Genomic DNA, 21,491 nt, shown 5'->3' with positions numbered 1-21,491 from the left:
CTTGCCTGACTTGAGAGTCAACTGAAGAGCTACTGATATGAACTTTATTTGTGTCCCCATCTGGATCAGGTGTACAGTGTTGCTTATTTTAATAGAATGATGGATAGGCTTTTTCCTTTCCTTTGGTATTCCTATAGGCTGTTATGTGTTCAAACTTGCATGCTTAGGTTTTTTAGTTCATCTTTATTAGAAGCTCGACTTGTCCATAAAAGTCTAGGTTTAAAGAAACCTCTGAAAAAACAACAAAAAAGAAGAAACCTCTGCTATTACCCATCAATGTTGATTCAACCCACTCTAGAAGTATAGGACTGGATTTTTAGAGTTCATTTGTTGTCTATCTGTTGTGAAGTGTCATTGCAGTTGATAGAGCAAACAAAGGGAAAGTATTCTGAATATAATCCTACCCTTCTGAGGTTATTTTAAGAAGGTGCTATTCTACTTTCCCTGGGGCAACATTATTGAAAATGTAAATCCTGACCTTAGGAGCACTGTTTATTCATTCCCTGATAGCTCAGTTGATAAAGAATCCACCTGCAATGCAAGAGACCTTGGTTCAATTCCTGGGTCGGGAAGATCCCCTGGAGAAGGGATAGGCTACCCACTCCAGTATTCTTGGGCTTCCCTTGTGACTCAGCTGGTAAAGAATCTGCCTTCAATGCAGGAGACCTGGGTTTGATCCCTGGGTTGGGAAGATCCCCTGGAGAAGGGAAAGGCTACCCACTCCAGTATTCTGGCCTGGAGAATTCCATGAACTCTATAGTCCATGGGGCTGTAAAGAGTTGGACACAACTGAGTGACTTTCACTTCACTTCGCTTCACTTCACTGAGCACCTACTTTCATCAGATCTTGTGCTAGGGGCTGAGAATTCAGTGGCAAACAAGACAGTCCCTTCACAGAGCTTGCAATAGAGTAGGGAATAGTTGAAGTCGTTAGGAAAGGAGAAGCAGATAACAAGGGGGCCGAACTCAGGTCTGAACCAGTGTGGTAGATATTCCACTCTTGTGTAGTATGTTCTCCTTCTAATCCCTTGCTGGTTTTTGTGTTTTTTTTTTTTTTTTGCAGTGGGAAATGTCGGGTGCCAGCCTGGTGTGACCGAATTCTCTGGAGAGGCGTTAATGTTAATCAGCTTCATTACCGGAGTCACATGGAACTGAAAACCAGTGACCACAAGCCTGTTAGCGCCCTCTTCCATATTGGGGTAAACACTTGTTTGTTCACACAGTTGTTTGTTTGTGTATTAAGTATCTATTCTTAGGGCATTATTTAGACTCAGAATGGATCAGTAATTCAGTGAACCATAAACGTTTTCAATTCATAACCGAATAATTGTTTGCAACATTGAGAAGTTAGAGCCCTTGACCCTCCTAAATGCTGTCCATATGGCCTTTTAATGACACAGATGTTTCTCATGCTGCATAATGTCTGGTAGCACCCTTCACCTCCTAAAGTTATTATACATAAAGAAGAGCTTGAAGCCAGGTTTTAAAGGATTATGAATAGCTTTGCATCAGAAAGATAGTGAAAAGTAGAAGCACTGGGAGAGAGGTTCCTGGTGGAGGGCTGGGGACAGCAGAAGCAAAGAGGCACAGACTGGTCAGAATACATCATCTGTATCTAACTCTAAGAGGCATACTGTCAGTCCTGCTAACTAAGATACTAAAATCTTCCCATCCAGAAGCGTGGGTTTGTTTTTTTTTTATTGTTGTTTTAAAATTTATTTTTTTATTGAAGGATAATTGCTTTATAGAATTTTGTTGTTTTTTGTCAAACCTCCTCACAACAAGGCTTTGAGTTAAATATTTCTTGTTTAACAGATGTGCACGTGAAAAACCAGTGAGTTTAAATAAACTTCCTTAAAAAGCATTTAGCTAGAAGAAGAGCTGAGATTCAAATCTTAAGCCTGTCTAATTCCCAAACTTACAGATGATCTTTCCACTACCCCTGCAAGGCCTCCAGAAGAACTTACTGAGTACATATACCTTCAGATACTACTTTTTGCCCACTTAATTTCTAGCTTAGACTTGTAGACTGCCATGTTTTCTTCATTTGAGTTCTCTTAATCCATTTTTAAAAGGATATCTTCCTCCCAAACACTAACCTTTTTAGTTTCATTAGCTATGCTTAGCTTTTTTGTGTATATTTTTTTCAGAACCTCAGAATATTTCTAATACTCCATACATATTAATTCAAAGCTCCCGGAAGGATATTTACAATTTTTCCATGCTTTCTGTGTATTTTTGTGTATCTTTAATGTGGCTCAGATGGTAAAGAATCCGCCTGCAAGGTAGGGGACCTGGGTTCGATCCCTGGGTTGGGAAGATCCCCTGGAGAATAGCTGTTCACGCCAGTATTCTGGCCTGAAGAATCCCATGGACACAAGAGCCTGACGGGCTATGGTCATTGTGGTCACAAAGAGTCAGACACAACTAAGCGACTAACACATACATATTAATGCAGAGCTCCTAGCAGGATATTTACAGTTTTTCCATGCTTTCTGTGTATATTTGTGTAAAATATATTATATCTGTAATAAAGGTCTGCCTTTCTAGTTTTTAATACTTTTTCAGTTACACAGAAATGCAAACATGTTTTCTCTTTAAAATAAAAATAAGCAAAATTCACAGATAAAGCTGAGATCTTCACCTGTTCTAGCCTCCACTCCCACTTTTGCAAGGCCAACTACCCTTATGAATTTCTTTTCTTTCTAGACTAGTGCTCTCCAATAGATTTTCTGTGATGATGGAAATGTTCTAAATCTATCCTGTCCAGTCCAGTAGCTACTAGTTGCAGGTGGCTACTGACCACTTGAAGTGTGACTGAAAGAACTGAATTTTCGATTTTATGTAATTTGGAATTATTTAAATGTGAATTTCCTCATGTGGCTACTGGCTGATATATTGCTTGGCACAGTTCTCAGTGTTTGCATTTGCTTTTCTGTTTACCCATACCCAATATGGTATTATTTGTGTGTTGCTGTGTATATATTATAAATGGTCTTATCCTATATGTGTCGGTATACAACTTACTATTTTTTAATTCAGTGGTATATTCTAGGATGCTATCCATGTCTTTCTATAAAGATCTAGCTCATTGTACTTATTTCTTAATTCTAATTTTGTTGGTAATTTATTTTTCTAAAATGGGTGTGTTAAGTGGTGACATTCTGTGATGACATTTTTCCCTTCATTACCCTTCATGTGCATTAAGGGTTTTTATCGTGATAATGCTCTGAGAAGAGCTTTGATTTTATTGGGTAACCACCCCATATTTTGGACTCTTAGGCATGCTATGATTAGAGGCTTTAAGAACCACATTATGTTTCTTACCACCATTCGCATCAGTGACTATTAACAAAGGGACCAAGTGCTCAGGGGCCAATTAACTTAAGACTTGCTGTGGGCTGGCTGAGATTAAGCTGAGATGGGGTTCTGACCCCTGCAATTGGTAATGGGATCTGTTGCATTCAGACTTTGGTGGATTTCAGAATTGCCTGAGAGCTTCAAAATGCATGGACCCTGTCCTCTAGAGATTTTGATCTGTGGGCTGAGGCATCTGTGTTTTTAAAACCTACCCAAGTCACATACCTGGTATGTTGGAAAGGGTCTTATGCTAGAGGTTCAGATAACACCTCTGCTGTTAACTGGCAGTGAGCAAATTAGTTGATTTTTTTGTACCTTGAGATTTTCAATGGTGAGAACAGTAATCCTTGCTTTGGTCACCTCACAGGTTGTTGTGAAAATCAGATGACACATGTAGAATACTTTTTGAAATAAAACTTGGAAAATGTTGAAGAAGAATTTAAGAAGTATTAAATTCCTCTTACCCCTCAGTTCTCTAAGTATGGTTCAGATATGTAAAAATCTTTGAGATATTTGAGATACTTGGCTCAGCTTTTATTATTTTTCATGCTTTCCTTACAGCCTCTACTGTATGCATCAATCTGTTTTTTTAAATTGAATTTGTAAAGTTTTCTATTCTGAAAAAGAAATCAGGATCTTAATAAGTGAAAAGGCTATGTTAATTTTGTTCATTTGGAGCATCGACTTGTATAAAGTTTTAACAGTAAAAAAAAAAAGGCACAGCTGTGTCAGGAAGCTGAAAGTGCTGTGTCAGATGGGAGTTTTTTGATCTGTTAGTCAAAATAATTTGTTTGTCTGTTGTCACTCTTTTACTCTGGGACATTTTGTATCAGCTGTTTTCTAAAATGGCTGTAGGGTCTATTTACTAACATACCTTTATCATCATATAATCTGAGTATCCATATTACGATTCTTGGCATTGTGCATAATAATAGAGTTAAATGCTTTAGTAATTATTTTCTGCTATTTCAGTGCTTCATGATCATTGTTGGAAACAGGTATGTTTTGACATTGTCAATTTGTATAGTGCTTGAAATAATATTTAAGCACAGTCATCACATTTTCTCCACCACTAAATTACTTAACAGTGGAGCAAAGAATATTCTTCCTAAATATTTATTGCCAAGTTTCTTAGCACAGAGGTGTAACTTTTCCAAGAAGTTAACCAATTAACCTTACCTCTACCTTGCAGTGTATGATTCTGTAACGCTTATTTAATTTCTGTTTGTTTTACTGACCTTTGAAAAATAGTTAGATTCTTCAAGATATATCAGTTGAGAGCACAGAAAACTAAATAAGGATCTATCTGTTTGTTTGTTTGTTTTCAGATAAAAGGTGTGAATGAAATGAGATTTCAGAAAGTGTTTGAGGAAGTTGTTTGCACCACAGTTTATTTGAAATGATTGCTATAATGACTGGTTTTAAGCCATTAGGTAATCTCGAAGGAAGATGAGCTGTGAGCATGCAAGACTGAAAAGAGGGTTCGTTTTCTTTCAGGTGAAGGTTGTGGATGAACGGAGGTACCGGAAAGTGTTTGAAGATATTGTACGCATCATGGACAGAATGGAAAATGATTTCCTTCCTTCCTTAGAACTCAGCCGGAGGGAGGTGAGCATACCCAGCCACCCGTCTCCTGCCCATAGTGGTCAGCACAGGGGAAATCGTGTAACTAGCAGAGTTGTGAAGACTGTGTGAGCTGAAGGCAGACTGCCTCTGTTCCTGTCCCTGCGCTGCAACCTAGTAGACATATGACCGTAGGCACCTGTCCTACCCTCTCTGAGCCACAGTTTCCTTTTCTGGATAAAGGGACAGTTGTGAGGATTACTTGAGTTAATACATGTGAAGCCCTTAAAACAGCACTGGGCACAAAGTAAGCCCTCAGATGTTAGCTGCTCTCATTTAATATTTCAGATTTACTGGTTAATTCATATCTTAGGAACCAGAAGTTGATCACGGGATACATGCCCTGATCTGAGGTCAGGTTATCCTCTCAGGATCCCAGGAACAATCAGTAACCTAGAGAAGTAGTGAGACGTGCCTCACTCCGCTGCCATTGTGAGAGGGGACGGTGGACAGCTGGCTCGCTTGGCGAGTACATCAGCAGTTAATAATGGTTAATAATGACCTTATTCTTTATTCATATTCTCTATGGAATAATCCAACTGACTTTCTTCCCCTACTAGTGATGCATGTTTGTGTCTGTCTGTTATTCCCCAGTTTGTGTTTGAGAATGTGAAGTTTCGGCAACTACAAAAGGAGAAGTTCCAGATCAGCAACAATGGACAGGTTCCCTGCCATTTTTCTTTCATCCCTAAGCTTAATGACAGCCAGTACTGCAAGCCATGGCTTCGGGCTGAACCTTGTGAGGGCTACTTGGAGCCAAGTGAGTTTCCCCTTTACCATTGTCTCTGCTCGCGATACACTGTCCCCTCGTGACTCCCATCCCCTCCCTTTGTTTAACTTCTTGTTTTCTAACCACACGTCTCTCACCTTCACTGTCATTATATTGGGGTTCCTCCCTTTTTTGTGTGTCCCATCTCTCCTTCATCACTTGATGATTTTTTTAGAGGACAGTTCTTCTGTTGGTTCTCATCCCCTTTCTGCTTTTCCACTGGAAGTTTCTGTTACTGTTTATCATCTCTTACATTTCAGATGAGACCGTGGATATCTCCCTTGATGTGTATGTCAGCAAGGACTCTGTGACCATCCTGAACTCAGGGGAAGATAAAATTGAAGATATTCTTGTCCTCCACCTGGATCGAGGCAAAGATTACTTCTTGACCATCAGTGGAAATTACCTCCCAAGTTGTTTTGGTACATCCTTAGAGGCTTTGTGCCGAATGAAAAGACCAATCCGAGAAGTTCCTGTTACCAAACTCATAGACTTGGTAAGAGGCATCGTAAAGCATGAATCTCCCTAAGATGGAAATTTAACAGTGCTTCAGTGATGTCCTCCTTGTCTCTGTGCTTTCTCTTTGGTCAGGGCTGATGGGAGGAGGTGGGCAGTGGACCACAAGCGGTGAATAAGAATGTCACCTTACTCTAGCACGCCTTTCATTGGATTAAGCTTAAAAGGAAAGAGAAGAGAGTAATCTGTAATTGACTCTTGTCGTGGCTATAATAGATAATACGAAGTTCACTGAGTGAAATTAAAGCCTCCCTTTTCAGAGATACAATGCTTAATTGTTACACTCTTCATATTTTCAAGTCATTTTTATATAAATTAACATGTATGTGAGGTCCAGTGAGGGGTAGGGCAATATTATCCTCATCAAACTTATGAGAAAACTGAGGCACAGAAACAATAACCTGCCCAAAGTGGAATAAGTTAGTGATGAGTCTGTCACCCAGATTTTCTCACTCGCAGTCCAGAGCCTCTCACTGTATCATCATATCTGATCCAAGTCAAACTTGGCTGTTTGTTGGAGCCAAAACCATAATGAAGCACAGGGTACCTGCCTCAGAGCCCCTCGGGGTCCTTACCTAGGCGCAGGCCCATCCCCTTCCTCACCAGCAGTGAAATCAGAATCTCAGGGTGCAGGGTCTGGGGATTTGTGTTTTTGTCTGCATCCCAGATGGTTATAATGTGCACTGAAGTTTGATGCAAGTTTAATATGACTCAACTGGAGAAAAGAGAAGAAGAGGATTTCCATTTCCCAACACCAAGCTATGTCCTTATGGAGGAAATGCTCATTATCTTCAGGAACATAAATTATTTAGTAACAACTGTTAGGAGAAGGAAATGGCAACCCACTCCAGTATTCTTGCCTGGAAAAGTCTATGGCCAGAGGAGCCTGGCAGGCTGTAGTCCATGACGTTACATGACTGAGCATGCATGCAAGAGGAAGGTGGAGGGAGATGGGTTGGTAGCAATAAACTGGTAGAACTAAAAAAAAAAAAAAAAGAACCTTTCTTCTAAATGAAAATATATTTCTGTGCAGACCTGTCTGGGAAGTACACTCGGTCTTTTACCAAAGAAAATTAAATGATGTGACAGCCATATGTCATCATTACCACCAGTGTTCACATTGATCCTTTTGGCTTAGCTGGAGCAGTGATTGTATCATCTGGCAGGGAGGACTAGACCGGCGGGCAGGCTGCTGGCTTGTCAGAGTGTGATCTGTTCTGTTGCCATGGAATTGTTGTAGCGATGACTCAGATGGCAGATTAAAACCCTTGAGCTCATTCACAGCATTCTTTCTTGGAATTATGCTTGTTTCCCTAGAGCCCTCATGACTGCATGTATTATTTTTCATGATACTTATTTTTTTCTCCTACCATCATATTTCTGTGTTTTAGATTTACTATTTCACCTTTTAGAATATAATCTAAATGAAGTTGTTTCCCTTTCTTTTTCCTACCACCTTGCCTCCATCCCAAACGCCATTTCCCAGCTTTCTTGTTCCCAACTTTTATTATGAAACTGGCACATGTGCAGAAGAATTGAAAGAATGGTACAGTACACCTACATGCTTTCCACACATACACCGACATATACCTTTTTTTTTGCTATGTTGTTAAAAACTAAGTGGTCATGTGTCACTTCCCAGTGTACACTTTGACCTGCTTCTCGAGAAAAAGGACACTTTCTGTATCAGCACAATGCCATTATGACACCTAAGAAAACTAGCCAGTCAATATTCAGATTTCTCCACTTGTCCCAATAATTCTTCTCATAGCTTTGTAAAGCCAAGATCCAATTCAGATTCATGCAGTACATTTGGTGAGGCCTCTGCAGTCTCTTCTAGAGAACAGTTCTTCCCTTTTTTTCTTTTGATGACGTTGGCTTTTTAAGAATCCAGGACAATTGTCCAGTCAAGGGCCTGCCATTTTAAATGATTTTTTAAACTTATACTTTTGTACTCCCTCTAACTGGAACCTTTTGCTCAAAGTTGGCTTAGGCACTATATACTACCCTTTACTGTAATTGTCGCATCTTAATTAAAGGGATGGGAAGGAGACTTAACCAGCATTAAGGAAGGTTTCTTTAAGATATTATCAGGTAATTCAGCCACATTTGACCATGAATAGGAAGTAGCCAAAATCTTTAGTGGAGTTAATGACTCTGTAGGAAGCCTTTTTCCTTCTTTTTGTGCACGCATGGTTCAGAGTTTGTTTGTTTTTTAAATAGAACCCTGATCATTTTTTCTTACGAAACTATTGAGTTCTTCTTAAATTGTATATGTGTGGTCACAATTTATTCTGTTTAAAGCTTTAATTTTGTAGGATTTAGAGTCCTGATTCTTTTCACAGCCTGTTGCATTTAATTATTATTAAATTCCTGGATCTCATTGATGAGGAAATTATCCATATTAGTGTGGGGCAACAAACAAGAAATCTAAGATTGTCTGTACCCCATTTGTAATACCTTCCCATGCTGGTTTGGCTTGATTTTGACCATCTGAAATGCTTCAGTTTGTTCTTGCTTGTTGCAAGACCCAAGATGATAGTTCAAATCCCATGAGATGGTACCTATTGTCCTTTTTTGTATTATTTACTCTAAAATTTGAGTGAAACTAGACATGAGTTCAGTGCCTGTGTTGACTCTCCTGTGCTGTTTTCACCAAGATTCTTCTGCTACGTGCTCTTCCCTGCAAGTGCAGAATAAACTAACTGGTATAAATCCTTTTCATTCTCCCTGATAGTGACTTTGCCGCTACTAGAACTGTTAGGATTAGCACAGGCGACAAACAGGATAATCTCTTTATAATTATCTTTATTCTTTTCCAGAATTAAGGTAGATTTTTCTGGTTTATTAAGTAGTGTATATTCATCAATATGTATTCATTGTATATTTAATACAAAGTATTAGAGAGTTTATTGGGTTCCTATAATTCAGTGGTGATGAAATTTTACTTCTATTTACAATATGGCTAAATTCTAAACCGAGGTTAATAGGAAGTTTGGTTAGAGATCATCTAAACATTAACTTCCTTTACTGGGGCCCATGTCCAATGTGTTTGGTAAGTTAATATTTTGGAAAAGTTATTTAAAATGAGTCATTTAGAATGTGGAACTTGTAATTTATATTAACAAATAGATTCCTTTCCTGTGCTCCTTACTCAAGCCCTTATATGCTGTAGAAGCTTATTGATTGATGAGCTAATTTCTGTGCAAATCAGTTTCAGAATCAGCCTATTTTGGTGTGTGAAGCTGGCTAAGTAGGGTGGGAATGGGGGATGGAGAGTCTTGAAGTCAACAGATGAGTTTATACTGGAGCCAGAGGGCATCTAGACCCATCGGAAGTCTTTGATGAGTAGTATGTGGTTGTAAATGGTCACATTAGTAGGTGGTTATAGACACATTTGGAGGGACATTCTAGTTTACATGTAGATTGGACTAGTGGGAAAAGAGACTAGGCTTGAACCCATCAGATTTAGCTAAAGGTTTGGCTTGTAAATACAGAGATGGAAAAAGTTGAGGGATGAGGGAACCAGCTGTATTTGCTTGGGGACCTGTCTATTAAGGGCTTTTCTGGCCACTCAGATGGTAAAAAATCCACCTGCAATGCAGAAGACCTGGGTTTGATCCCTGGGTTGGGAAGATCCCCTGGAGGAGGGCATGGCAACCCACTCCAGTATTCTTGCCTGGGGAATCCCAGTGAACAGAGGAACCTGACAGGCTACAGTCCATGAGGTCGCAAAGAGTCGGACACGACTGAGCAACTAAGCACATCACATGTCTATTAACAGAACAATATCAAAAATCTGAAATAGCATGAATAACAACTTAGTGATTAATTTGTTCCCAGTGATCTCTTTAGCAGACATTTATTTTGTCTTTCTGACCTAATGACCCATTTCTTATCTTATGAAGTTTAAGGTTTGTGTTTCTTTTTAGATTTCACATGAATCCTTTCTAGAACTTCAGTATCTGTTCAGTTTTCTGCTTTTTATTTTTAAATTTGAATCTGCCTCTAAATGACTTTTTTACATGATTTTCATTGCATTTATTACTGGGAAATTTCCTCTAAGGCTGAATGCTGGTGTGAAGAACGATTTGCAGTGTATTTGTTATAAGCCAGTGTTCCCGCTGGGGACTCCTGGGCTCTTTTCCCTTTTTTTTTTCTTGTTGAGCTTTTTATTTTGTATGGGGTATAGCCCATTGACAATGTTGTGATAGTTTCATCTGAACAGGGAAGGGGCTTAACTGTACATATACATGTATCCATTCTCCCTCAAACTCCCCTCCCATCCAGGCTTGGCTGCCACATAACATTGATCATAATATGATCAACATGTAACCTTTTGCAGCCAGTAATCAAGTCAGTTGGACTAAGTGATTAGCAGCAATGGTAGGCCTGCCTTAGGAGAATGCTCCTTTCTGCTCCCCCGCCACTTGTAATGTCCCCACCTCGTCTCTACCCTTTAAAATCCTGTGACTCTTTTAAGGGCTAGTTGGACTTCTTCCTTTGTACAAACCCTGATTTTTTGTTTATGTGTTTTTACCATTTATTGAGAACTCAGATTGGTGAATCAAAATAATGCCAGGCCATAAATTCTGGGCCTCTTTACCCCAACTCAGTTGCAAACCCAAGTCAAAGACCATGTCTTTCCCCTCTGTGTAGCCTCACTTTTCACACCTGCCCCCCACCACCACCCTTCAAAGACATTTAACTCAGTGTCTTGCACTGGTAGATAGTGCTCAAAGAAGACCTTTTGGATGGTTTGGCAGGTTAGTATATAAAAACTCTGCCCGGTTTTACTCATCATATCATATGGCACATATTCACGGGAGGGAAGATAGAGAAGTCTGTCAGACAGGAAGATTCTCTGTTTGTTAACAAGTAGTTCCAAATTTTAAAAAAGATTGTACTCCAAAATTGAGTTAACTTAGATGTTTGGCCCTCCGAATTAACTTCCAAATATTATAATTACAATACTATAAATTTTGTATCCTTTATAAAGCACTATTGTTCTGATTACTTTTATTTCATTCTATATATGATATTTCATTGTATATATGCTACAAAAGCATGTTTAACTCATAATGTAGCTAATAGTGCTAAAAACTCTACCCATCATATGGAACAGTCATGTGGGACAAATGCGCTCAGCACCACTAGCTGGAGTGTCAGGGAACAAACACATATTTCCCCACCTCCAACCTCCTGCACATTTCTGATGGTGAGAGCAGGATTTCTCCTTTCACTCTCAGACCGAGACATGGGATTTCTATTCAGGTTCTTGGTGGCCCCTGACAGGGTTGGGAATTGTTGGGGAGGTGCAGGGAGCTTTGAGAGACCTGACCTGCTGCCGGCCTTTTGCAAAACCACTGCACGCCCTCCGCCCCACTCCCCTACTCCGAGTTTTAGGCCACTTCCGCGTGCCTGTGAGGTAAATGTTGTTGTCTCTGGTTAGAGATGAAGAAACCGAGGCTCTGTGAAGTTCAGTAGCTTGCCTGCAGTCCATACAAAATGAATAAGAGGTAGAATGAAGATTCATACCCAGGACTGCCTGACACCCATACCTGTACTCTTTCCACTAACCCTGCTGCCTTTTAACTGTCTTTAGCCTGCCGAGTGACTTCACTTTCACTTTTCACTTTCATGCATTGGAGAAGGAAATGGCAACCCACTCCAGTGTTCTTGCCTGGAGAATGCCAGGGACAGTGGAGCCTGGTGGGCTGCCGTCTATGGGGTCGCACAGAGTCAGACACGACTGGAGCAACTTAACAGCAGCAGCAGCCTGCCAGAGAATAGAATACATTCTCGAAGAGTTCCTCTGCCTCTCTGTCTAGGAAGCAATCAGTTTATCCTTTTCTGAATTACCTAAGGGAGCATAGTGGTCATGACTGTGGAGTCAGTCAGACTTGGGTTGTAATCCAGATTCTGCCACTTAATACCTAATAGTGTGGCCATGGGCAAATAATCTCCCAGAGCCTCAGTTTCCTCATCTATAAAATGGGAATAGTATCTACTTTGCTTTTGTGTGGAGACTAAATGACACTGTATATGAGCCTGTTGCAATTACCGCTACATGGCAGATACCCCTTAAGTGGTGGCAGTAGTTGCTGTTGTCTTTGTTAGATGGTAATAATGGTGAAACACAAAGATGATTAAAAAGATAACCTTCTTCCCTCTTCCTTGCTTCTCTTTTTTTCTGTTATGCCCTGTAAGAAAACACACTAGGGGATAATGATGGATCTTATGGTCCACAAAGGTCTGGAATGAAATGAATTTGTATTTCAGAGAGACTTCATATTTGGGGACTCTAACGGCCCTTGAGGAGGGGAGAGGGTACCAGGCAGGGGAAAGGAGTGAGAGAGACTGCTAGCTAGGCTGAGAGGCATGGCAGTGGAGAGGAGAAATGCTCACCATCTCCTTCTGCATGGCTGCTCTCGGGCTCACAACCACATTCTTCCATTGAAGTGGCGCTAGGGTGAGCGAGATGCCGCCTAGCAGCGCAGGAAGAGGAAACCCCAGTGGGCGTTTGGCTGATCAGCTGACATCTGCAAATGGACACCAAAGTCTAGGACTGCACACATATGTTTCTTGAGCGATAGTCTCAACAAACTGCCCAAAATTGAATATGCATAATCGAGAAATTTGTATGTGAGAATGTGTTCCATTTTCAACAGAATTTATTTGCAGAATTTAAAGCTGTTAAAAATATGTGTATCTAGTAAGCTAGTGCATTCTAATAATACTGATCTGTTTCTAATTCTGTAAGTTAATTCTAATCATTTTCTATCTGTCAATGACTTTCTTTTCCTGCTCTGCTCTCAGGAAGAAGACAGCTTCCTAGAAAAGGTAATGCAATCCATTGGTGATTATGCATTTCCCTGTGCTTGGTTAACATTTAACCATGGTCCTTGGAATTTATCCCTTGGCTTTCCCATATCAGAGACCTCTGACTCCATGAGAATCCCCCCAAATTCTGCCAGCTGTGTTTAAGTGTGTCTAAAGTACAGGAAAGATACTTACTACACCTGCCAAGTCATTGAGACCCAGAACATAAAAGCAATAGGACCCAAAGTTCCAGATTACTGTTTTTTGAAATGAGAAGTAACTGAAGAGCTGTCTCGATGTATATGAAAGCTCATAAGATGGAGGAGGGTACCGCTTAGCCATTTTCCATTTTCAATGATAGTAAAAGCAGAAGTGAATTTCTGTTCTTTAAGAGTGATTTGGGGGAAGTGATAAGAGTAATTACCGAAAGAATACACAGATATGGTCAAGAATAGAGCATAGAATAGAATCCTAGACCTGAATGAGATCATAGGGATCATGTGGTAGAGTTCCCTGCCTTCAGACAGGGTGAGATGTCGTCTCCATTCTAATAGACAACCCAGGAAGGTTGAGAACCTCACTGAAGTCATCCTGCTCCTGACATCAAGGGTGTGGAGCACAGGGAACTAGAACCTGGGTCTCCTGCATACCCAGTACAGGAACCAAGTGAGCACTCCTTCTGTGTTGCTTGTGGCCCATCTCTACACAGGGTCATCTAATAGAGAAATATGGGCTTGAAAACCATTCTTAAAACACTTTCACACAGTATCTAATGTGACCTCCCCATTTGGTGGAGTTTAATGTGTTTTGATGGTAGGCATGGCATACTGTTTTTGTGCTTCAGTTAACAGCACGAAGGTTACAGAGTGTGAACTTATCAAGTACTGAATGTGTCCCATTGAAAGAAGACACAGCGTGCCTGGTTTCTCTTTGAAAAATTAGAGTTCAGGATCATTTGTGGACTTTTTTTAAAGTTTGTTTCTTGGGTGTAATCTTTCTCTAGACTTCAGAGACAGCAAGCATGACATTTCATATTAGCACACGTGAATTTGAAAATGGATAGTGGATGGTGTATGTAACCTGGTGGCATTTTATTAACCTTTTTAAACCACTGAGGATTGAGACGGCTCTGCTTCCCAACCCTTTCCTGTTAATAGCAGGCCATGTGTCTTTTCATCTTGAATAGTGCCTTGTGTTGCCTTAATGCCTTAGTACAGGAAAAGTGCTAATTGGATGTCAGATTTTTTAAAAAGTACATGAATTGGTGCTGAATAATTTATTCTGCTGAAGAATCTGTACATGTGTTACATTTGGTCCAGAAAGTGAGCAGAGTGCATTATGGACAGTGTTTTGGCTCAGGTGTCATGTGGATGCCTGGATTTAATACTTGCAAGTAGAAAGAAGTTAATGGATGAGCCATGATTGAAGGTCTGGCAGCTCTAGGAGACGTGAATATAAAGTGATGGATTCCCAGGGAAAGAAAGGAAACAGAATGAATGTGAAGAAGATAAATTTTAAATGCTAACCAACTGTCATGCTTCCTTCTCTTCCTGATGCCCATAGAAAGGCACAGCAGCTTTAAAAGGTCACCCGTGCATGTTGAAGAACAGAATACTCTTCTTAGCCCTCTGTCTGTTCTAGTGTATGCGCTCTCTGGAAGTAGTGAAATACTTCTCTTCTTTCCCTTCAAGTGACACAGCTAAGGGTTGTGGATCAAATTTCCAGCACTTCCTAAGTTTGAGTATACATAATATGTGACCTTAAACCAGAGGTGTAGGAGATGGAAGATGCCAAAAACTGGTCACCATTTTCTGCACTAGATTTTGTATGAAGGCTACCTTCAGATGCCTTTTAACCTATTTCAGAAATCCTTGTGATATATTTTATATTTGACTATATAAACATGAAATAATTGAGTTTATTCCCCATTTCCAGTTCAGGTTTAGTTACTGATCTAACTTATGTCGCTTCTGGGTTTTCCTCTGAGATTCCTTCAGGAGAATCTAAGAGAGAGTAGAAAGTTAGGTGAATGGAGTCAAAGGCCTGAGAACTCTTTGCTGAGCTGTTACTATAAAGAATAACTTCTGGACTCAGAGCCTAGATTTTTTGTGGTATTTCCGACTCTTGGTATGCTGTGTTCAGTTTACTATTTTTGGATCTTAGGACTTTGAGTTTTAGTGCCTTAAGATTAGATCTTCTATCAAGCCTGAAATATTCATGCATGTAGGTCTAATGTGAATTGTCTTTCATTCTTGAAGACCAGAGAACGCCATTTAAATCAACAATGCAAGCTCTGATATTTGTGGTAAGACCTGAAAGAAGAATAAATTAAAAGTCAACAACTCAGTAGCTGCTGCTCTCTCCAAGTGCTCTGTTGACAATTGTAACTTAATGGTCCGTGAGTCTCCGGTAGTGTGTGGACTCTACCGTGACTGTATTGCCGGTTCTCAGTGTCACCCTTGAAAGGATTTACAGCACACAGTGCATCGACATGAGAAACATAATAAACCCAGATGGAATGCTTAACGGTCAAATGAAGCGTCTTGTTAGAAAAGAAGATCATTTAACTGTGGAAATCCATATTGAGTGCCTTCTGACCAGGAGCGTCCCAGTGAGAAAAAAAAAAAAAAAAAAACAGTCTTAAGAGCTGAAGATCAGATAATACCCATATAAGCAGAACTTGGGTTGGGGGAAGATGGTTTCACACAGGAATTTTTATTGAGACCCTTTGACTCTCACTGTTTTTCATCTATTAGGAGAAATCCCTTCTGCAGATGGTTCCCTTGGATGAAGGTGCCAGTGAGAAACCTCTTAAAGTGCCCAAGGAGATCTGGCTCCTGGTAGACCATTTATTCAGATATGCCTGTCACCAGGTGAGTGAGGGCAGGCCTCTGGGCACCTTTGGAAGGCACCCGAGTCTACTGGGAAATGATAGTACCTCGTGTCAGTATAGATAGTGCTTTTAACTTTCCCAAGCCACTTCTGCAGAACAGCACTGTCACATGAGAGCACCTGGGCAAGTGGAAGTATTCCCATGTATAGCTGTGAGAGCTGAAGCAGGCAGGCTAGGGGATTTACCTAAGACTATGGCATAAGTGTAGTGGCAGAGTAGAGCCCAACTGAGCTCCCCTGTCCCCTGGCCACACACGCTTTCCCCTGGACCACTCCGCACCTGAGTCCGGAGCACCTGCTTCAGCTGTCACCTTGGCATCACAGATTTCAAAGTCCAAAGCAAACTTCCATCCCATTTTTAAAAAATTTGTCCGTCCTTTTCAGTCCCATCTACAATACCTACCATCCCCAACCCATTCTCCTGAAATAGAAAATTTTCTTGGCAGTACATTGAAAGATAATGTTGTCTTACCTACTGAAAAGTAACAGAACTTGAAAACAAGGTTTGGTGTGGACATACCCTTGACTCCTGCCCTAGCAGTCTGTGTGTCAATATTTGGATATGATCCCCTGTTTGGACTCCACCTTCTGTACCTGTCAGGAGCCTGGAAGTGGGAATGCCTGATGTCCCCGTCAAGTCATCCAGTCCCCTGCCCTGTCAGGTGCAGGCTGAAACCTTTGATGATAATCTCCTAGTTTGAAAGAAAATTTCACATGGATTACAGAGATGATAAAGGGAAAAGGTGCCATTGTCACACCTCTGTTCCTCATCATGAATGATGCCTCTTCCTTCCCCTCGCTTCCTGGTACTCTCCTGATCGCTGGGTAATCATCAGAACCTTAGGGCTGGTCATTTTGCATTGTTCATTCATTGTAACCTCTTTGGTAGGAGGATCTGTTCCAAACCCCTGGAATGCAGGAGGAGTTACAGCAGATCATTGATTGTCTGGACACCAGCATTCCCAAGACAATCCGTATCCTTTTCGACAAAGGCTTAGGAAGCTGGATGTGCACTCGCCCAAACTCTTCTTCCCACCTGCATGTGATTTTTGTGTTTTCCGTATTTATTTTATTTGTAACTGTCTTTTGACTATACAGTTCTCAATTCCCTTTAGGAACTTTCATGCTTTCTCTGTGTGAGATGCTTACTAAAAGGAATCAAAGGGTAGATAACCATGAATTGTAATTTGCATGGGACATATGACCAACAGCCGTGGTGCTGCTCTGCTTTAGGCCAAGTGATCACTCCTGCCACCACACAACCGGGAGGAGGATGGGAAATCTTGATGATGAGTTTCCAGTGTGAACTGTCATTCTGCAGGCCACATTCCCTTGACTCTCGAGTCAGGCCAAACCTCCCAAGAGTGTTCGATCAATTCTCTAACAACTCAGCTGCAGCACACCTGGACCATTAAAATATCAAACCCCAGTTAGGATCAGGGTGCCCTGAATAAGAGGAAGAAAACCTCCCCTGAGGGAGCTTGAGGGAGGGAGCACATTGCGTCTAAGTGTGGCCTTTTTCCTGGAGCCTCTTTCCCTTGACAGAAGGCCATCCAGCTGGCAGTAACCACTCAGTGGCTGAGGCACTGCTCATTTTCCTAGAAGCCCTGCCGGAACCTGTCATCTGTTATGAGCTCTATCAGCGATGCCTCGACTCTGCTCAGGATCCCCGGATCTGCCGACAGGTGAGTCTTGTTGCTCTGAGAATGTGTTTGAGGCAAGTTCCCCAACAGAGAAATCACTCATTTTTACAAAGCCAGCTGGACAACCAGCTGTATGCTAGGACAGGTCTTGATCTGTTCAGAGCAGGAAACCAGCACTGAGAGTTGGGACCCTTCAACTGTAGGCTGTGTTATTCCTATTATATTTGCCACCCTTTTCCAGTTAGCCCATTGAGTAGGGTGCACACCTCTTCTCCAGGGTAAGATTGGTAAAACTGATCACATGCGGCATTCTAGCCAACATGACCAGGAAGGGTGGGTGACACTCGTGAGCCTTTCTTTTTATCTTCTCAGTGTTTGTTTTTAATCTTGAAATGCTTTTGAGGCACAATAACTGAGAATACCTCTGAATCAGACTAGTGAGTATCGGGAGGTGCTCCCACCCATGCCAAATGGCATTGCACAGAAAGCCATTCAGCTTGGCAGATGCCACCACCACCTGCCTGGGGAGGTTGGGAGAGACCAGGCTGACACCCATCTGCTCCTGAGGCAGGGCATGCGTATGACTATGTGTTAACGTGGCCTGCTCATTGAGTGGACAGGGGCCAAACAGGATGACCATTCTGCCATGTAAGTTACCATTCAACAGGTAATATTGGTCATGAGTCAATAAGGGAGGGGTCCTATAAGGGCTGAATTATAAACTACTTTCATGGCAGCTGTGAGCTCTTCTTACTCCCTTCCTCCATGTTATCCTCACTGCCCACCCCCTTTTTTTAAAAAAAACAGGTGATTTCCCAGCTTCCAGGATGCCATAGAAACGTTTTTCGTTATTTGATGGCATTCCTTCGAGAACTCTTAAAATTCTCCGAGTACAACAATGTCAACGCCAACATGATCGGTAAGAACACTTCCTAGGAATGGCCACATGGGAGCATTGGTCAGGACTGTCCGTGGATGGTGGACACATGTATTCCCTTCTTCGTGTCCAGGCGTGTAACAGTCACTTCCTCCCACTGCCCTCATCCCCTGGCCCCCATCCCTGAGGTTTTGCTTAGGTTGTGTCTGACTGAGTGTTTTCCCCTTTTCTCTCTCTCCCTCTAGCTACTCTCTTCACTAGTCTCCTTCTAAGGCCTCCACCCAACCTTATGGCAAGACAGACTCCAAGTGACCGCCAGCGTGCTACCCAGTTCCTTCTGACTTTTCTACTTGGGAGTGATGAAGACTAATGATAAGCCTTTTCCTCTTACTACTCTCCGAGGTTCTAGAGGCAGAAGATCTTGGGCCTCGAGTATTTCAGAATGATTTCAAAAGTCATGCCACAGGAAGGGTCCGTTGCAGAATTTCGAGGCCGTTGGCATGAAAAAGTTCTGTTTCTAGTGTGAAAGGAAAAGAGTCTCCTAACCCCTCCCTTGCCATATTCTACGCAGCAAGATACTTTTAGACTTATATTGCCAAGCCAAAGTTAACCATATTTTGGTGTTTTTGTGTTCTCTCTTCATAAGGCAAAGAGACCTGTATTTACACTCCTTTACCTGGGGCTGTGTGTGTTGCCCTCCAGCCCAGCCATCATGATTGTCCTTAGCACCTGAACCTAGATTCTGAGGTGTACCTATTCTAGGCCCACAAGCACTACTCGCCGTAGCTCAGACTTGTCCGTAGTCCTTGGTCTAAAGCACTTTGGCCCTACCGCCTCCCCATGTCACCCCTTTGTGCTCTACTCCACTAATACTACCATGACGAAGAAAGTCGGTGAGGCTAGTGACTCCTTGGGTGTCTCCAACAGTGAGTTAACCATCTCCACGTGGTTTTTACATGCATTTGTGCATTCCTACCACAATGGTATCTGTCCCCATCCCTGACATTGGCCTTTTATGGATCTGTGATGAGTGGAAGCACATTCTCTTGTCTCAGACCACACTTAGTAGCAGAACATTAGGGACTATTAGAGATGACATCTCATTGATGTGAGAGACTCACAGAATGGAAGCACTCTTGAGTGTTTCAGGAGTGAGAATATTCATGTTCGACAGGTCCTGCTTCCTACTATCCCTTTTGGTTCTTATGCAAATTGTACACGAGAACCAACCCTGGGTGTCTGTGGGGCCCATACCCCACTTAGAAATCCAGCTCCAGAGCAACGCTTGTACCACAGTCAAAAATGGAGGCTGCACTCCAAGTGGGCCTCTCTACAGAAACTGTTCCTTCCCCCAGCAGGGGAATTGAGGATAACCCCAAGAATCCCCTCTCTGCTCTCCTGAAGTACTGTCACCCCCTCCCACATCAGGACTGACTGGGGCTCTGCAGCCAGCTGCCCTCAGCTCCCAGTCACCTGTCCAGTGCTGCGTAAAAGAGACTGTGCAGTGGGACAAAGCAAGCACCTTCTCTCCCTCCCAAGACAACCCTCTGAGCTTGTCATTTACTCAAGCTCCTGTGGGGCAGCCCTTTTTAAAAAAAGTAATCTATGTTGGTTGGCAAACCAGCCACTGACTGCAAAACTGCCTGATGTAATTGACTTCCTCCTGGTTTTCTTTCATTAAAACCACCCTGAGTTGACTCATTGTCACATGTTCACATGGAAACCCCAGAGCCGTGTGTATAGGCTGTGTGCAAGGTTTTAGGCATTGACTCCTGACTCTACTAGAGCATCGAAGCAGAGAGCCAGGAAAGCACTGCCACTGAGTGGTTCTTCAACTCCCCTGTCTCCCATCCATTGAGTTCTTTGGGGGAAGAAAAGGTATGTATCCTGTGATATTCTGCCTAAAGCCTTTCCTGATTGAGAATTATGGAAGTAGGAATCAAGTTATTGGTACCAAATAGCTGCAGACCTAATAAGTCAGGGGCTGGGTGCTGAACTTAGTTACTGGCCGACTGAGCACAACCCTTTTGTCATGTCCAGTAGGTCAGAAAAGGATCTGAGGAGAGGCAGGTGATAGACGCTGGGGCAAGGTGGTCACACAGAGACAGGGAAGTGCCTGTCCTAGACACATTTCCCGGTCAGCTACCACCTGGGGCCTTCATGTGGTCAGGGCTGTGGTTGGTGGGGGGCGTGGGCAGCATCTAGCTCACTCTCCGAAAGGCAGGTGCACTTGGTTGCTTCACTGCCTCCACCTTCTGTCCAGCTCTGGTCCTGGGATGTACACAGAGTCAAGGGTTTTAGACAATCTCTCGGGATGGGAGATCAGAAACAGAGCAGACATAAGAAATCTGTTTCCCTGTGTACTCCAGCACCCCACTCTCTAACCCCTAGGTACCTCTAACGCACTACTTCCTAGCACCTCTGAAGTAAGGAGTTTAGATCCAGCTGGTAGGAAGGACTCTGCAGCTATCGTTTTAGGGAAGAAATGGTTTAACCCCTCGTGATGATGTCGCATTAGTCTCCCTTTCACTGTTTCCTAATTTTTACCCTGTAATGAATGGTTTGTTACATTTCCCAAAAATGTCTTGGTCACTAAGCAAAGCTGCTAGTGGGATTCTGTATTTCGTGTCATCTTTTTTATTATAATTTATTGCAAATTTTTTCTGAATAAATATATGTTGTGTGAAAAACCAAAGTGTGATCTTAGGAAGAACTGAGGAGGAGGCTTATGTCGCCAGGTCCCACATGACTGCTGCCATCCCCCCAGCTATGCTTGGAGTGGCATTTCCTATCTTGAAAGGAAATAGCATCAGAATTCTCAGTGTACTTGCCGTTGGAGAGGAGAAGAAACCACGTATTATCAAAAATAAACAAAGCAGTCACAGTGCTTTCAGAAGTCAGCCAAGGATCCTTATTTTGACCCTGGGGATTCAGGCAACAAAATAACACTGTTAGAAGAAAAGATGTTGATTCTTGATGGCCACAAATG

The 21,491-nt window shown here is 42.0% G+C and overlaps 1 protein-coding gene across 2 annotated transcripts in view; it reads left to right on the top strand.

Annotated features, from left to right (window-relative positions):
• OCRL (OCRL inositol polyphosphate-5-phosphatase) overlaps nucleotides 1–21,119 on the top strand; it is a 46,876-nt gene extending 25,757 nt beyond the window's left edge. The window contains exons 15-24 of one of the 2 annotated variants that reach the window (XM_068962858.1): nucleotides 1,064–1,199; nucleotides 4,858–4,968; nucleotides 5,578–5,743; nucleotides 6,013–6,248; nucleotides 13,088–13,111; nucleotides 15,847–15,963; nucleotides 16,872–16,956; nucleotides 17,540–17,667; nucleotides 18,433–18,544; nucleotides 18,748–21,119. In XM_068962858.1, coding sequence (XP_068818959.1) covers nucleotides 1,064–1,199; nucleotides 4,858–4,968; nucleotides 5,578–5,743; nucleotides 6,013–6,248; nucleotides 13,088–13,111; nucleotides 15,847–15,963; nucleotides 16,872–16,956; nucleotides 17,540–17,667; nucleotides 18,433–18,544; nucleotides 18,748–18,872 — 1,240 coding nt within the window. In that variant the 3' untranslated portion in view covers nucleotides 18,873–21,119. The remainder of the gene's footprint in view (nucleotides 1–1,063; nucleotides 1,200–4,857; nucleotides 4,969–5,577; nucleotides 5,744–6,012; nucleotides 6,249–13,087; nucleotides 13,112–15,846; nucleotides 15,964–16,871; nucleotides 16,957–17,539; nucleotides 17,668–18,432; nucleotides 18,545–18,747) is intronic. The other variant, XM_068962859.1, reaches the window with a different exon arrangement.
• The last annotated feature ends 372 nt before the right edge of the window (nucleotides 21,120–21,491 follow it).

This window comes from Capricornis sumatraensis, chromosome X (assembly GCF_032405125.1).
Source record: "Capricornis sumatraensis isolate serow.1 chromosome X, serow.2, whole genome shotgun sequence".
Taxonomy (NCBI): domain Eukaryota; kingdom Metazoa; phylum Chordata; class Mammalia; order Artiodactyla; family Bovidae; genus Capricornis; species Capricornis sumatraensis.
The sequence above is the reverse complement of the archived record's forward strand: the minus strand, read 5'-3'. Positions and strand labels throughout refer to the sequence as shown.